The following is an 18,096-nucleotide window of genomic DNA, read 5'->3' on the forward strand; positions in this document are numbered from 1 at the left end:
GGATCTTATTGCAAGAGAATTTGAATACAGATGTAAAGAGGTTTAACTGCAAGTATATGGAGCCCTGATGAGACCAAACGTAGAGAATACCTACAAAAATATATATAATTATCATAGAAGAAGATTCCCCCTACTGAGTGCTGGGTTGGCAGATTTACCATAATATAAAGAAATTAAGCTTGAGTCCTTGGAGAGAGAATGGGAAGAGACCTCACTGAAGTCTACAAAATTCTTACAGGACTGAACAGGTTAGATACAGAGAAGATATTACCACCCGCAACAAAATAACTAGGATCACAGTCTCAGAATAGGGATAGCACTGAGATGAGGAGAGATTATCCATGCTGACAGCAGGGAGTTGTTGAAATTCTCTACTGCAGAAGATCATGGTAACTCAGATAATGACCATTCAAAACAAAGATGGTTGGATTTCTGAATATTAAGGAATAATGCAGGAAAATGGCATCTTAGCTGTGATCATCCATGGTAGAACAGGCTTGAAGGGCTCAATAACAATCAGGTTCCTCATTATTATGTTCCTATGATCACTCTTTTCCAAGGAAAAAATGTGATAGGAAGTGGGTGTAGATGTAAGATTTCAAAGTATTAATCGGGAATTAACAGTTCCCATAACACTTCTCCTATCATGCTTTACGAATAACATCACAAGCTTAAAACAAACTATCCAACTCATCTGAGCAATCCTACAGTAAATGTCATCGAGTTACATAAAATGGAAATACTCCATTCAGCATTCTACAGTTGTTCAGCAGGCTACAATCTAGTTCATACACTCTTCAGTCTATCAGTCTGTTGGAGCAAACAAAGGAATCTTCTTGATTTTAGGATAATCCTGCAACTATTGTTAGAGGAGTATTATCTTTTATTGTTCCTTTTGATTCTAGTTTGTGGCAGTGAATCTTTCCGCAGAGTATTTAGGAACAAAGAACTTTAGTCTTGGCAAATTAGCGGTCCGCATTTTTGCACACATATTCAGTGCAATTATGTGGTTGTCAGAATTTCCCTTTGCTATTTTGATATTATGCAAAGCAATGGTTCCAAACATGGCTGCCTGAATGAGTTATAAAAAAGATGCTGACCAGATATAATACAATACATAATAGTGATACTGACTCTACTTGGTGTAGTAAGGACTAAAATGGCGTTATGTTGTTTGCATAATAAATAACAGATACCAGGAAGCGATTACAAGGCTGTAATGTAACCAGACGGTTCATTCAAATAATACGACTCTTCTTGCAGCCTGTGGCATTTGCATCTATGTGTGCTGGCCGCGGGGTTCTGTTCTGCTTTGAAGCAAGCAGCAAATAAACAGTGTTCGAGTTTACTCGGGAGCACGTTTCAATCACAATTCCATATTGCAATCTGGCGGTTGATAGATTCCTCCCACTGTGTACTGCCCTTTTCTACGTGCCGTGACGCGAAGCACGAACATGTTTCCAGCTCTAAGCAGCCAGGATGCTGATCGATGACCCTGGTGAAATGGTCGTCGAAGGTGGAATGTATACTTTGTTTCCTCGCGAGCGCTGCCTGACCCGCTGGGTATTTACAGCGTTTTTCCTATTGTCTCGGTTTTCCAACTTCCGCAGTATTTTGGTTTTGCACTAATTTTTCAGGCCAGCTCGTGAGGCGGAAGGTGAAGAACCCCATTTAGCGTCGGCATACTCCCTGCTTATTGTGCTGCATTCTTATCGCTCTGTCACTTCTGCTGCCAATTGATTCATCCCAGTTAGATTGTGATTGGTGGAAGTACTTTGACAGTTTGATTTCCATTGGCGATAGTTATAATGTCACGATTATGATTGGTGAGGGTACAGTGTCTCGCCTCTGATTGGTCAGTGCTGGTATTGGGCGGGATTGCTTGTCAGCCACTGCTCTGGGTCCCTTTAAAATCGCTTCAGCTGGTAGACAGGAGAGCACAAGTGCGATTAGCGAGTTATAACAAGCAGAGGGATGGGACCCTGAATATTTCAGATGATCAGCCAGCAATTGCATCAGGACAAGAGAGAGATAAAGAAAAGAATAACACCATCACAAAGGGCAGTCAAAGGCAGGAAGCAAAGGGCACTCCCAAACAAAGAAGAAAGTCAATGCTACCATCAGAGGCTGTGGCAGGCACAGCCTATTGCATCCTTGCCCTGCTTCTGGGCTGCATTGTGACCAGGGATCTCTGCAGGAAGGTGAGGAGCTTCACATCTACACCGTTTTAGAATTAAATCGTGTAAGAGTATTAACCAACGGGAAAAGACCCTGGCAGCCACGAGAAAGTGTTTATTTGTTAAGCTAGTTTGCTACAGACCATTAACAGTAACGATGCAAGGATTAACCTTGCAATGGGAAACGTACGTGATTTTAAACTGTAAAACTGTGTATATTAATTACAGGTTTTGTTCCTCCTATGTGTAAAATTTAACTGCATTAAGCTTCAGTGAAGAGGTGTTATTTATGATTATAATCGCAAGAATCCAAGGGTTTGGACTTTTCCTATATGCAAAATCAGGATGCACGGTCGACAGTAAACTCTATGCATTGGCTGGAATGCGGAATGAAAGGACGCAGGGTAACTGCTGGCACATCTGCAGCAGCGAAGCTCTTTTACTGTATCCGAGCTGAAGGTTGTGTCTGGATCCTGATGATAACATCCCTTGTCTGCTGCGCCTTGAAAACAGCTCGCTTCAAGCAGTCTTTGAATAAGCAACAAAAATATTTATGGAGATTTTTGCTAAAATGTTTTTATTTAGCGTTTGATGGGAGAGGCGATGAGTTTATTCGGTAAATAAAGAGAAATAAGTGATCTCAATGGGTTAAAAAGACACATTTTCGCTGGAATTTTGCTGTCAATAATAATCTAGCTTTAAACAAATCTGCCTTATTAAAGATCTGTCAGAATCGGATGTGAGATGGGTTTTGCTTTAGATAAAAGGCTGCTGCTCAGAGCTGTTTATACAGATGGTGCACTTGGTGCGTGTTTACTCGGTAGCGAGGGTTACGGCTGACAACTACGGGAGTTTCTCCTTCAGCGCTTTAGCTACAGTGCAATAATAGCTAAACGCCCCTAACAGTTGCCCTGATCTGTCTGGAAAGGTCTCCAATGTAGGTTGCACTGAGCCCCACCGCCCTTCTCTTACACTTGCCTGATACCATTATCTGTGTGACCGCGCTCCGCGCCCAGCCTTGGCTAGTATCTCCATCGTTGTATTTTCCTTGTTGATCAGTCATTGTTTGTGTCCAGGCAATTCTTTGCTGCTTAAGTATTCATTGCCAGGGTAGTGAATATTGACAACCTTCATTTTAATAAGTAATCGCTGATATACTTGTATCTTAAAGAATCCTTGTTCGAATATTTGGCGGAGATGTATTTTCTTAAAGCAGAGTTGTTTTAAGCCGAAGCTCACCACCACAAAGACTGCGGAAGAAGATTTAGTAACTTTCAAAAGAAGTAAAGGGGTAAATGTTTTTGCAATTTTAGTACAACTGAATGAATTTGTGTAGGCTTTCAGAAAGCTATCAGGGGTGCAATGGGCCGAATAATTTGCTGTGTCGTTGTATGAATCTCCTGAAGCACGCTTCAGAAATAAAATGTCTTCAAACGAGTGTATTGTACACATAAACAAGAGAAAACCTGCAGATGCTGGCAATCCACCTTAACGTTTCACCGTTTGCTTAAATAATATTTTGATTAAATGACGCAGTTTAGATTGCACCAGTTTACAAAGTAGCTTTGTCCTTCAAAGTCGCCAACCCCTATTTAAAAATTTCCTGGTGCATGGTTAAATAACCCATGGAGAGCAAAATCCTTTATGACCCGTGTATTGAAATCGTTGTCATTAAGAACTGCGGAGTCAGGATAGTCAATAGAATTAATATTCTGTGCCTCTGTCGGGTGACGCTTTATTTACAAGAAGCGATGTTAAAGAAACTCTGTATGATATTACAACGTGAATCGCATCATGCAGGCTGATCACGCAGTATTGGCGATGAATGAAGACGGAGCGAAAGCCGGATAGGGGGGAAATGATTCGCACAAAGCAAGGAGTAAAGAGAGAAGCGAAGGTGGAAAACAGGAAGAAAGAGAAAGGGATTGAAGAAAGCAGCAAAATAAGAGGGATGTGGATTGATGCAGGTGAGTGAACGAAGTGGGGAGGGAGCGAGACACTGGGGAAAGGAGCAGAGACAATGATCCCTCGTTAGTAGATGGGCCGAACCTGGGTCGCATTTTACATTCCGTCATGTCTGAGCGATGGTGAGCTGCTCAAGCTCTTCAAACTAAAATGATCCAAGTGTACACCTGATGCCCACAGCGCCAAATCAAGGTCTCGTCCTGAATGAAATCCAGCCTGACGCCGTTTATTTTCCTTGTGAACACTAGAGTTTCACCTCCAGGGGGTGTAAGAATGCTTCCGAACCTTCATCTTTGCAAGCACCAGAGTTTGTAAACAAACATGATGGAGAGCGTCCGAGGAACGTGCATGGAAGCGTCATCTAGTTAAGTGAGAGAGGGTTAGCTGGCAAGGGAGATGTCGCCAACAGATGAAAGGACAACGTGGGCTCCCTGAAACCACCTCAGTAAACGGGAGCAATCACCGCACACATATGCCAGGACATCAAGTCCCCCACTCTCAACAGCTGGTAGGAAACTGCAACAAGTTCGTTACTGTCTCGACTTTTCCGAGCTGTAGAGTTCAATTTCAGTGTCGCCTTGACCTCTCTGTGTTCCTAGTACATTGGCTGATGGAACAGGAGTGGACCAGTTTCTAACAAGCTATTTGAGGAATCTTTTGGTGATATTCCTTCTCTTGTAGCACCGCGTTGAACTGGGACTCAACGTTATGGCTTTGAGCCACTAGGTGTCCTTAGATCCCGTGCAGATCAGCTTGCAGGGATATTTGCAGACATTGTTAACCTCGCCCTGATTCAGTCTATGCTTCCCGTTTACTTTGTCCGGTATCATCATTATATCCAAGAAGAACCAAGATAACTTGCCTTAACAACAGCTGCCCAATGGCTCTGACATCTACTATCATTAATAGCTTCCAGAAACTATTCGGAGCAGGTGTTAACTCCAGTCCCCCGGGCTCTACACTCATCACTGGACAGTAAAGCCAACTACATCAGACTATTTATCTATTGACTACAGCTCAGTCTTCAATACTATAATTCCAAATAAACTCATTTCCCAACTCTGCTCACTGGGAGCCTGCCTTTGCAACTGAGCCCTTGACTTCCTGAGCAACAGACCACAGCCAGTAAGGATAGGTAGCAACACCTCCACCAAGATTATTCTGAAAGTTGTAACCTCAGACTGTTACTCTACTTCCTGTACATGAACGAAAGCATGGCCAGATTCTGCACTAATTCCATCCACAAGTTTGTATATGATACCACTATAGAAGGCATATCTCAATTATGATACTATGAGAACAGGAAGGAAATAGGGAGCTTAGTAACATGGTGTCATGACACCAGGTTATCTTGTCCTTTTTCCCCCTATGAGTCTGCTGGAGTTGTCTATTGTGTCTAATGCTCTCGATGCAGCCACCTCTACATTGATGAGACCCATCATAAATTGGGAGACCACTTCGGTGAGTACCACCACTCCATCCACCAGAAGCAGAACTTCCCAGTGGCCAAACATTTTCATTCTGATTCCCATTCCCGTTCCATCATGTTGGTCCATGGCCTCCACTTGTGCCACAATGAGGCCACCCTCAGAGTGGAGGAGCAACACCTTATATTATGTTTGTGTAGCCTCCAACCTGATGACATTAGTATTGAATTCTCCTTCCAGTAAAGAAATTCCCTCCCCCCTCCTCTTCTTCTATTCCCCACTGTGGCCTCTTAAATGTTGTCACCTGCCTACCATCCTCCCTCCCCCAAAGGATCTCCTCTTTCTTCCTTTTCTTCAATGGCCCACTCTCCTCTCCTATTAGCTTTCTTCCTCTACAGCCTTTTACATTTCCTTCCACCTGTCACCTCGCTATCCTCCTTCCCCTACCCCAAACTTTTTATTCCATCATATTCCCCCTTCTTTTCCAGTCCTGGGGAAGTGCCTCAACCAGAAACATCAACTATTTATTCATTTCCACAGATGCTGGCTGACCTGCAGAATTCCTTCAGAATTTTGTGTTGGTTGCTTTGTATTTCCAGAATCTTCAGAATTTCTTATGTTTAACATTTCCCTCTATCAACAAAATAAAAGAGTTAGTTCTTGATTTCAGGAAGAAAGGTGGTGTGCATGCTCCTGTCTACAGAAACGATATTGAGGTTGAAAGCTTCAAGTTCCTAGGAGTGAACACCACTTTCTCCAGTTGGTGCATGTTAATGCTATAGCCAAGAATTTCATCGATTCCTCTACTTCAGGAGGCTAAAGAAATTTGGCATGAACTTGTAAACCCTTGCCAACTTAGAATGATTATAGCTTGGTATGGCAACTGCTCTGTCTGTGACCACAAGAAACTGCAGAGAGTTGTGGACACAGTTCATCACATCACAGAGACCAGCCTTCCCTTTATGGACACTGTCTACATTTCCCACTGCTTCAGTAAAGCAACGAGCATAACCAAATACCCTACCCACCCAGGACATTCTCTCTTTTCCCTCTCTCCCATCAGACAGAAGATTTAAAAGTCTGAAAACACATACCATTGGGCTCAAGGAAAGCTTCTACATTGTTGTTAGAAGACTATTAAATGGTTCCCTGTTGCAATAAGATGGGCTCTTGAACTCAAAAGCTACCTCGTTATGGTCTTTCACTTTTTTGTTGATCTGCACTGCATTTTCTCTGTATCTGTGGCTGTGGTGAACTATGTGCCTGTCGGGACACGCCCCTGCTGACTGCTCCTGTGGCTCCTCCCACAGGCCCCTGTATAAAGGAGATCTGCGGCCTGACGCTTGGCCTCAGTCTCCAAGACATTGTATGATAGACACTCACTCCTGGTTCCTTCTTCCAGTCAATAAAAGCCGATATCTCGCCTTACGTCTCAGTGTGAGTTATTGATGGTGCATCAGTGGCTTTATTCTGCATTGTTATTGTGGCTGGATGAGAGATGCCAGAGAATAGTGGTGGATAACTGTTTGTCAGGTTGGAGGCCGGTGACTAGTGGTGTGCCTCAGGGATCTGTACTGGGTCCAATGTTGTTTGTCATATACATTAATGATCTGGATGATGGGGTGGTAAATTGGATTAGTAAGTATGCAGATGATACTAAGATAGGTGGCATTGTGGATAATGACGTAGTTTTGCAAAGCTTGCAGAGAGATTTAGGCCAGTTAGAAGAGTGGGCTGAAAGATGGCAGATGGAGTTTAATGCTGATAAGTGTGAGGTGCTACATTTTGGTAGGAATAATCCAAATAGGATATACATGGTAAATGGTAGGGCATTGAAGAATGCAGTAGAACAGAGTGATCTAGGAATAATGGTGCATAGTTCCCTGAAGGTGGAATCTCATGTGGATAGGGTGGTGAAGAAAGTTTTTGGTATGCTGGCCTTTATAAATCAGAGCATTGAGTATGGGAGTTGGGATGTAATGTTAAAATTCTACAAGGCATTAGTAAGGCCAAATTTGGAGTATTGTGTACAATTCTGGTCACCAAATTGTAGGAAGGATGTCAACAAAATAGAGAGAGGGTACAGAGAAGATCTACTAGAATGTTAGCTGGATTTCAGCACCTAAGTTACCTAAGTTAAAGGTTGAACAAGTTAAGTGTTTATTCTTTGGAGCGTAGAAGGTTTGTGGGGGGACTTGATAGAGGTATTTAAAATTATGAGGGGTATAGATAGAGTTGACGTGGATATGCTTTCTCCATTGAGCTTAGGGGAGATTCAAACAAGAGGACATGAGTTGAGAGTTAGGGGGCAGAAGTTTAGGGATAACACGAGGGGGAACTTCTTTACTCAGAGAGTGGTAGCTGTGTGGAACAAGCTTCTAGTAGAAGTGGTAGAGGCAGGTTCGATATTGTCATTTAAAACAAAATTGGATAGGTATATGGACAGGAAAGGAATGGAGGGTTATGGGCTGAGTGCAGGCCGGTGGGACTAGGTGAGAGTAAGCGTTCGGCATGGACTAGAAGGGTTGAGATGGCCTGTTTCTGTGCTGTAATTGTTATATGGTTATACTTTGTACTGTCTGAGCATAATGATTTAATTTGTATGAATAGTATGGAAGACATGTTTTTCACTATACATTGATACATGTGATAATTTCAATACTCTGGAGTTTGAACACGTGGCTCAGGCTGATACTCCATTGTAGTGCTAAGGTTGCTCTGTAGAAATCTTTCAATGAAATGTTAAACCAATGAATTGATCCCACCAAAGATCTGAGAACATTCTCATGGCCAATGTTATCATTAAACACCTTAATTGACTATTTGAGGAAATGTGTGCTGTGTTAATTGGTTGATTTGTCTACACATCATCATAGATTCATTCTTAATGTAGTTCATTAGTGGCAAATGGGTGGACTGAATGCAAAGTCTTCCTGTCACATCAGATCCAGTTACTCAGTGAGATATTTGGGTCAGATACAAGGGGGAATGAAGTAAAATGGAGCTTCACTCAGTAATGTACAGTGCCTGGAAGTGCAAATCAAGCAGGCAAAACCCTGCCTCTGACACCCATGCATCTCTAGGCTAATTAAAAGGTGTGAAGATGATAGAATTGATCAGAATTTATGCTTTACCAAACTACTACTTGGCATATTCCATACAGTCTTTTGTTCTCTGTGATAACTGAATGGTAAAGTTTGATTGAAGTGACCCCAGAATATTAATTACCTCTCTCCACAGGTGCTGCCTGATCTACCCAGCTTTTAAAATTTTTGATTCAATTAATTTGATCTGTGTTATTATGTAAACTGATATGTAAAGTCATGTGCAGTGATGACTATGCTATCCAGATATGTCTATCTAATGACCAGTGATGATGTGCTCCCTGAAAGAAATAGTGTTATCTATTCATTGTACCGAATGGAATTTACAGATGACATATCATTAGGCTTCAGTCTCCATAAGCTAATTTGAGCTTCCCTTGGATGGTATATGGTATTATACAAATGAAAATTCCATTGTTTATGGTCCGGTTAAATCATAAAGATCATGTCAGCTGTGATGGTTGGTAACACTCTCAACATTGAAGTTTACAGGTTCATATCACTCCCCATGGTCTTGAGCGCCAAAACCTTGTCTGTTATTGCAATGCATTTTTACAGAACACTAAACTTGGAAGGCTCTGTCTTAAATTTGATGGAGTCTTTGGTAACTCTACAATTTAGTACAGATGTACCATGGGAAGTATTCTGACTGGGTGCACGCCCTCTACAAGATCTGAAATGATCTGAAACGAAATCACAAGTGGCTGCAGAAAGTTGTAGACTCAGCCAACTTCATCATGAGCACCATTGAGGACGTCTTCAAAAGCCTCAAGAAGGCAGCATCCATCATTAAATATCCTCACAATCCAGGACATGTCCTCTTATTAATACTATCAGAAGTTACAGGAGCCTGACAACAAACACTCAACATTTTAGGAACTGCTTCTTCTCCTCCTCCGCCATCAATTTTCTGAATGGTCCACGAACCCATGAAGACTAGTTCATTATTCCTTAACATGTATTTTATTTTTAATGTAACTTAATTTTTACTGTCTTGCACTGTACTGCTGCCACAAAAAAACAAATTCTATGTCAATTTTTGGTGATAATAAATCCAATTCTGATGATTTTAAAAATATATATGCCAGGTGAATGTCAAACAAAACCCCAAGTCCTATCTTGTAGAGGAGCTATAAAGTTATTTCTAAGTATCCTAAACCTATTTCTCCCACAGCTAACATGACTAATACACATTATCTGTTTCGTATCTCATCCCTGTTAGTAAGAATTTGCTGTATGTGTTTGTGGCAGGGTGGTATTGATTACAACAGTTCATTTGCAAGAAACTGCTTCTAGCACACTGAAGAGCCAATAGCATTTCAATCTTGCCTAAGCTGTTGTGGAAGGCTTCTTCTTTTAAACTTATGTTTTGATTAGCAGACAATTGTAGATCAGTGGAACAAATACTCAGGGCAGGTGGGCCAGATGCACTGGACAGATGCCACTGTGTTTGACAATATTTTGCCACATTGGCCAGATTTTACTGTGATTGATTAACGGAGTGCTATGGGGTAGATGCCATTAGACTTGTCTGACGTGTAAGCTGCGATGTAAAACAAATAAAATGGTAAATGTTGGAATCTGCAACCAAAATAGAGAACGTTGAAAACTCTCAGCCAGTTAATAGCATCTGGCAAAAGAAACTGGTCAACATTTTGATTCTGACCTGAAACGCAAAGTGGTTTCTTTTCCAACAGATGCTTTTTGACTGCCTAGGTTCTTTCAGAATTGTTTGTTCATGTATCAGTGTGACTAAGGGACAGGGATTATTGTGACTAACAGACCATGGAAGTACTTTATGAGATGGACCATACTTTGCAGGCAGATTTCACCATGATTGGCTGATCAAGCATTACTTGGCACTCACTTTGTGTGCTGCTGTGTTTTGCTGATGTATTTCATTCTGTATAAAAGGTACCAGAACAATATAATGATAAAGCATGAGTGATAGCATATCATCTAAACTAAACCTGGGAACTATGATGTGGAAGAAGCAACATGATGTGAGAACACCACTGTTTAGGTTGTTGATTAGATCTTTTGCTCTGGTTTTAATGAAGTTTCTGAATTTAGCCTTGAGATAATGATGAGTTCTCAGTGTGCTTCATCTCCCTATAGGGCAAAGGATCTGAGGGCAGTGCCAGATCTGATCTTGTTCTGCTTTTTGCTCTTCTGTGGCCATGAATTCTTCACTGATGACCCGAGGAACGAGCGATGTTCTGGAGGAGCTCCAGTTGCTCACAGCTCAGAACCTGGAACGGCTGGAGGTGAATAAATACTATGAAGTGATTAGAGAGCTGGGAAAAGGAACCTATGGCAAGGTGGACCTGGTCATCCATAAGGTTAGAGGTATGTAATAATTGTAGCTGCTTCTTCACTGTAAATAGAAGCTTGTGCTCATACTGCAACTACTTCTTTACATCAAGCTTTAGCATCAGAGCTGAATCACAATCCTCCAAAGTCTCCGGTATCTTCTTCACAACCCACCAATCATTTTGAATGATCCATGCTCTAACATTAATCTGCTCATCTTCATTTATAACACCATAAGATATAGGAGTAGAATTAGGCCATTTGGCCCATCGAGGTTGCACCACTACTTCATCATGTCTGATCCATTTCCCTCTCAGCCTCAGTTTCCTGCCTTTTCCCCATATCCCTTCATGCCCTGAGTAATCAAGAATCTATCAACCTCTGCCTTAAAAATACATAAAGACTTGGCCTGCACAGCTGCCTGTGGCAATGGATTCCACAGATTCACCACTCTCTAGCTAAGGAAGTTCCTCATCATCATTTAGAAATGACATCCTTCTATTCTGAGTCTGTGTCCTCTGGTTTTAGATTCTCCCACCATAGGAAACATCTTCTTCACCTCCACTCAATCAAGGCCTTTCACCATTCAATAGGTTGCAAGTATATCATCCCTCATTCTTCTGAAATCCAATGAATATAGGTGCAGAGTCATCAGGCGCTCTTCACATGAAAGCCGTGTCAGTGCAGGTGATTTGAGCTGAAGGGCCTGTTTCTGAGCTGCATTACGATAAACCCATGACATAACGTGTAGGTGTAGCTACAGCCTCTCTGACCTGGATGGTGGGACACCTGCTCCTGATTCCAGCTCCAGTACACTCATTCTAATGTTAGGTTTGGCACAGGCTCTGATTACAAGGTCAGGCACAAATTTTAGTGGCTTCAAGTTCTTTGTCATTAACGGTTCAAAGGTTCATTTATTATCAAAGTAATTCTTCTCTGAAATTCTTCTTCTCTGGGTAGCATTGAAACCAAGAAAAAAAGAAGAAAGGTGGCACGATCATCAACCCCCAAATTTCCTCTCTCCACACAAAAATCAAATAAAAATGGCACAGCCACATCCCTCCTTCCATAAAAAAAACAAACAAAATGGAACATGAACATCAACTCCCAAATCCTCCTACCTGCACAGAAAACAAATGAGAAAGACTGGGTGAAAAGCACAGAATTTAAAAACTATAAGACTGAAAAAAAGTCCATATCCAAAACACAGAAAACCTGGGTAACATTCTCCAGGCACAGCGGCAGACTTTCCCATCTCTGGTACCAGAGTGATGTAAAAACCAGCAGCTGGCACTCACCTTCTGCATTCGCCTCAATGTTTCAATCTCCCTCATCACTTTAACTGGTTCACAATGGAAGCTTCAATCGGTGAAATGGAGTCAAACATCAGCTCAAGCCCCTTACTGCAGTTCATCATGAGGTTCACACACACTGCCTCTATCTTCCGGAATCCTCTTGGAGACTGCAAAGCACTGGAACACTCAAACGATCTCCAAACAGCTAATCACAGGCTCCAAAAGTTCCAGAATCATATCCAAAATTAAAAACAAATGTAAAAGACATAAAAGAAGTGAAATATATGGTTTTATGATCTATCCAGATGTTGACCAAAGGAGCATTGTATGCAGGCACCAACTTGACTAGAAGTTTGTTGAAAGTTTGCTCTTTTTCATAAATTATTAAATTTCCCAAGTCCTAGCTGAAGTTCCTAATACAGGGATCTATGCTATACTGAGCGTGTCATGCTGGCAGAAGTGTCAGATTTTGTGTTATGTAAAGCCTGTCACGTGTAGACGTCTATTTCATATCACTATACTGATAGGACCAATATTTATCCTTCAAAAATAATCCCTGAAATGGATTATTAGAAGACTTTGTGGACCTTGCTGTGTACAAATTATTGGCATTACTGTTGTTTTATTATTGTCAAAAGTTTGTTTATGTTCTATCTACACAGTAGACCATGCCACCCTTAGAATGCAGAGTCGAGTGTTACAGTTACAGAGAAACTGTAGTACTTACAAACAGTAAGATGCAAGGAGCATGATGAGGTTGACTAGAGCAATCAGGAGTTCATCTTTTACCATTTCAGATGTGTCTGTCCAATAGTCTAATAACTGTGGGACTGAAGTTATTCTTGAGTCGAGTATTATGGTGCTTTAAAAAACTTGTGATCGGCTGTAAACCACATGGGATACTTTTTTTTTACTACACTTGTGTATAAAAAGCAAGCCTTGAACCTGGTGGTAATTCACCCTGTCCTTAATACACAGATATAACATGTCCCAGTTTGGGGATGCGTTTGGGTATAACATGATCCAGTTTGGAGATGTCACTTTTGGTGATCTTCCAGCATCTTCTGCCTTTAGTGGTTGAGCTATTTATTTTGAGGGTTGTGCATTGATTTTGTCCTGGATGAGACAGTACCAGGTTCATTCCTTGCTGTAAAACCACCGACCTGTTTAAGATTGGCTGCTGGCGTGTTTTGACAGATTTAGCATTCCAGGTTTAGAACCATTGAGGGACCACACCTTGGGTGGAGATATGTCCCTCAATCCTAAGCGTTTTGTAGGATTTTATTTGAGAGCTACATCAGAGCTTGACAATGGGACTATTAATGCAGAGGAGCAGACTACATGAATATGTGTGTGTGTTGTGAGATTGTATGTGAGCATTTGTTTCTGTGACTCAGCCTGTCCATGGTGTTTCAACGCTGTGTAGAATGTCTTCAAAGAGTGCTTTTCAGCCTGATATGGGAAATAACTTGTTTTCATTTCACACCTCAGCACAACCTCGCAACTCTATGCAACTAAAGAAGTGTTTTATCATTAAGGGCAGCAGCAAAATACATTTTCTCAAACAGAATGAGAACGATCAGGCCATGCTGATGAGTTGAGAGATGGGTACAAACCAGTAGAATGGGAAGGAACTGAGCCATGGAGGTGGGTACAAACCAGTAGAATGGGAAGGAACTGAGCCATGGAGGTGGGTACAAACCAGTAGAATGGGAAGGAACTGAGCCATGGAGGTGGGTACAAACCAGTAGAATGGGAAGGAACTGAGCCACGGAGGTGGGTACAAACCAGTAGAATGGGAAGGAACTGAGCCATGGAGGTGGGTACAAACCAGTAGAATGGGAAGGAACTGAGCCATGGAGGTGGGTACAAACCAGTAGAATGGGAAGGAACTGAGCCATGGAGGTGGGTACAAACCAGTAGAATGGGAAGGAACTGAGCCACGGAGGTGGGTACAAACCAGTAGAATGGGAAGGAACTGAGCCATGGAGGTGGGTACAAACCAGTAGAATGGGAAGGAACTGAGCCATGGAGGTGGGTACAAACCAGTAGAATGGGAAGGAACTGAGCCATGGAGGTGGGTACAAACCAGTAGAATGGGAAGGAACTGAGCCACGGAGGTGGGTACAAACCAGTAGAATGGGAAGGAACTGAGCCACGGAGGTGGGTACAAACCAGTAGAATGGGAAGGAACTGAGCCACGGAGGTGGGTACAAACCAGTAGAATGGGAAGGAACTGAGCCATGGAGGTGGGTACAAACCAGTAGAATGGGAAGGAACTGAGCCACGGAGGTGGGTACAAACCAGTAGAATGGGAAGGAACTGAGCCATGGAGGTGGGTACAAACCAGTAGAATGGGAAGGAACTGAGCCATGGAGGTGGGTACAAACCAGTAGAATGGGAAGGAACTGAGCCATGGAGGTGGGTACAAACCAGTAGAATGGGAAGGAACTGAGCCACGGAGGTGGGTACAAACCAGTAGAATGGGAAGGAACTGAGCCACGGAGGTGGGTACAAACCAGTAGAATGGGAAGGAACTGAGCCACGGAGGTGGGTACAAACCAGTAGAATGGGAAGGAACTGAGCCACGGAGGTGGGTACAAACCAGTAGAATGGGAAGGAACTGAGCCACGGAGGTGGGTACAAACCAGTAGAATGGGAAGGAACTGAGCCACGGAGGTGGGTACAAACCAGTAGAATGGGAAGGAACTGAGCCACGGAGGTGGGTACAAACCAGTAGAATGGGAAGGAACTGAGCCATGGAGGTGGGTACAAACCAGTAGAATGGGAAGGAACTGAGCCATGGAGGTGGGTACAAACCAGTAGAATGGGAAGGAACTGAGCCATGGATTACTTCCACCTGAGATGACAGACTGTTACAACATCTCCTTTGAAGGCTGATACTCCCTCAGTGGTGTGGATTTTGTGCTCATTTCTTGAGCTGACACTTTGTTCAGAGGAGAGAGAAGTAGCAGTCCCAGTATCCTGACACTCCCTGTACCACCCCATTCCATTTGACTAATTCTAGAAAACCTTTTCTTCAAAGTGGCAGTGCTTAAAGGACTGCAGTCTCTGCACAGAAGTAGTATATAATATGGATTTGGTTGTTTAGTGTAGCTACACTAAAGATCAGACACATTTCAGTGAATTAACCAACATGCGGATCTATGGAAATGAGTACAGTCAATGTTTTGGCCCAAAGAGTATATTCGACTGTACTGTTTTCCATAGATGCTGCCTGACCTGCTAAGTTCCTTCAGCATTTTGTGTGTGTTGCTCAGATTTCCAGCATCTGCAGATTTTCTCTTGTTTGTGGTTATTACTAACCAGTTCTACACAGTCCGTGGATACTGGAGCTGTGTCACTTCCATTCTCCATTTTCAGTTCCAAGATCTGCCAGTGAGGCCAAGGTGGGAGCCACAATTCTCCACCAGTGTGGCAGGAGCTACCTGACAGGGAAGTCAGTGGGTAGATCAAGAGGTTTTCCACTCCTTCTGCCATTCATGTTGGGCTTTGAGAGTTTCATTGACTTGAGGTTGTCAGTTCCTCCTCCAGTCTGGTTCTGGGATCCCAGCAGTGGGGATATTTTTCCCTCCATACACACCAGCAGAGTGGGATTGATCTTTCTCTCTCTGCCAGATAATTTCTTCCCAAGATGGAGCCCAAACTACAGTGTCTGTTCTGGATGTCAGATGTATGAGTGATGTGACCTGCCTAAAGAGCTGACTGAGTGTAATTAGGGATTCAGTCCAGGGCATGTTGGTCTGGGAAGCGAGGAGAGTGATATTGGTTTGCTTTTCTTGCCAGAGGATTTGGAGGAATCTCTGGAGATATCAATCCAGAGCATTAAGGAGCTCCCTGTAGCTAGTGTTAGAAACATCAGAGGGCAGGAATCACTGACATCATGAAATTTTAAGGCCTTAATTGTCAAAAAAGGCTGTGTTGGTATATTGAAAATGAGGAAGTGGTGCCCCTGAGACCACCCCTTGCTGCCAGATGATGTCCAATTGACCTCTGTCAGTTGTGTTCATCCTACAAGCTGATCCAGAAAATGTGAGTTTAACTCTGGTATTTCAGATATGTGTGCTATTATGAAACTGTAGTATTAATATAATAAACCAATTGATTTCCTAAAATTCTTTGGCTACACTTAACCAATCTGGCCCTGTGCCACCAACAAGTGACTCAGCCAGCATTAAGTTCTATTTCTATAACTGAAAAGTAGTTAGTGGCAGCCACACCCAAGGTATTTATTTTTAATTGGTATTGGTAGGATTTCCAAAACTTTGAGGGAGCATCCAAAGATAGATAGAATTCAGGAGACAAACAAGCAAATAATTTGAAAGCAATTCTGCAAGTTGCATGAATGTGGAATGCACTGCTTGGAAGGCTGGTAGAGAAAAAATACAAATTTCCATAGGGAATAATTAGAGGAATTCATAGATTGTAGGGGAGAAACAGGAGAGTAACACAAGCTGAATTAGTATGATGGGCCAAATGAACTCCAGTATCTGCACCTTCCAACATCATACATTTAAGATCATGATAAAGGATAACGATTTGATCATCAAAACCTTGAAGATACTGGAAATCTGAAATAAAAAGAACAGTTAGTGGAAATACTCAACCAGTTAGTCAGCATGTATGAAAACAAAAAATGCTAATGTTTCAGCTTTGAGCATCCATGAAGAGTCTTTACCTTAATACTTTAACTCTGTTTCCTCTTACACAGATACTGAATGCACTTGAGTCCAGCATTTTCTGTTTTAATTTAAGGACAAAAATACAAAAATTGATTCAACTTTGATAGAGCAAAGCTTTAATCACTATGGAGAAATTAGACTTTAACCTCCACTCAAACAAATCCATTATATCAGAGTTAATTTAGCTTTTGTAGGGTCAAGGAATGTTTGCATTATTGAGAATATGAAGAAAGCAGAATCAAAACCAATATTTCACCCAATGCAAATCCAGTTTAATTTCATTAGCCTTACATCAGAATTTCTAGCGCTGCCTGTTCCTCTTTATTGAGCTTGACATCCATACCACAGTCCCAGAGTGGGGTTGCCAACCCTGATTCACAGATTAGTCATGCCTGGGTTAATTGGGGTTGTGGGGTTCCTGGGGCAGCACGTCTTGAAGGACTGAAGGGCCTACTACACACTGTATTGCTAAACAGATAAATACATGACCATCCATCTTCAACTGAGTCTCTGGTTTCTACACATACACTGTAGTTTTCACAAAAGTGTTGTAAGTCAGTATATGTTTTATTGACCTTCCACGATGCTTCTCAAACTTCAAAAATTCAAAGTAAATGTTTTATTAAAATATGTACTGTATACCATACTTGAGATTCATCTTCTTACAGACATCCACAAGACAAAGAAACTCAATAATATCCTCAAGAAACCCCACACAGCAAAGACTGACAAACATATAATAAACCACAGAACATGAACCATAGAGATCCAGAAAGTGATCATAAACCAAAAGAAATTAGTTCCTTTGATTAGAAATTATTTTTTCAAATGCTTAGTATTATAGCACGGGTAATGGTAAAACCCAAAGCCCCTCCCACATACAAGCAGTAGCAAGCATCAACCCTACCCTCCCTCCACTTTTTCCAGCAGGAAATCTGCTCACCACCCACCAAGCAAACAATAGAAAGCCCTATATTGGACCTGAACATAGTTTAGAAGGTTATGGGCCATGTGCTGGCAAATGGAAGTAGCTTAGATGGGCATCTTGGTTGGCATGGACTGTTGGACCGAAGGTCCTGTTTACATGTTGTATAACTCTATGGCTCTGTAAC

The 18,096-nt window shown here is 42.0% G+C and overlaps 1 protein-coding gene across 4 annotated transcripts in view; it reads left to right on the plus strand.

The window, feature by feature from the left end:
- The first annotated feature begins 1,021 nt into the window (after nt 1-1,021).
- Nucleotides 1,022-18,096, plus strand: part of LOC132380201 (serine/threonine-protein kinase SBK1-like) — a 28,591-nt gene continuing 11,516 nt past the window's right edge. The window contains exons 1-3 of one of the 4 annotated variants that reach the window (XM_059948888.1): nt 1,022-2,201; nt 3,978-4,144; nt 10,792-11,022. In XM_059948888.1, coding sequence (XP_059804871.1) covers nt 10,854-11,022 — 169 coding nt within the window. In that variant the 5' untranslated portion in view covers nt 1,022-2,201; nt 3,978-4,144; nt 10,792-10,853. Of the gene's footprint in view, nt 2,202-3,977; nt 4,145-4,471; nt 4,651-10,791; nt 11,023-18,096 lie in introns of those variants that run through there. The other 3 variants (XM_059948887.1, XM_059948890.1, XM_059948891.1) reach the window with 3 other exon arrangements.

Source organism: Hypanus sabinus, chromosome 23 (assembly GCF_030144855.1).
Source record: "Hypanus sabinus isolate sHypSab1 chromosome 23, sHypSab1.hap1, whole genome shotgun sequence".
Taxonomy (NCBI): Eukaryota; Metazoa; Chordata; class Chondrichthyes; order Myliobatiformes; family Dasyatidae; genus Hypanus; species Hypanus sabinus.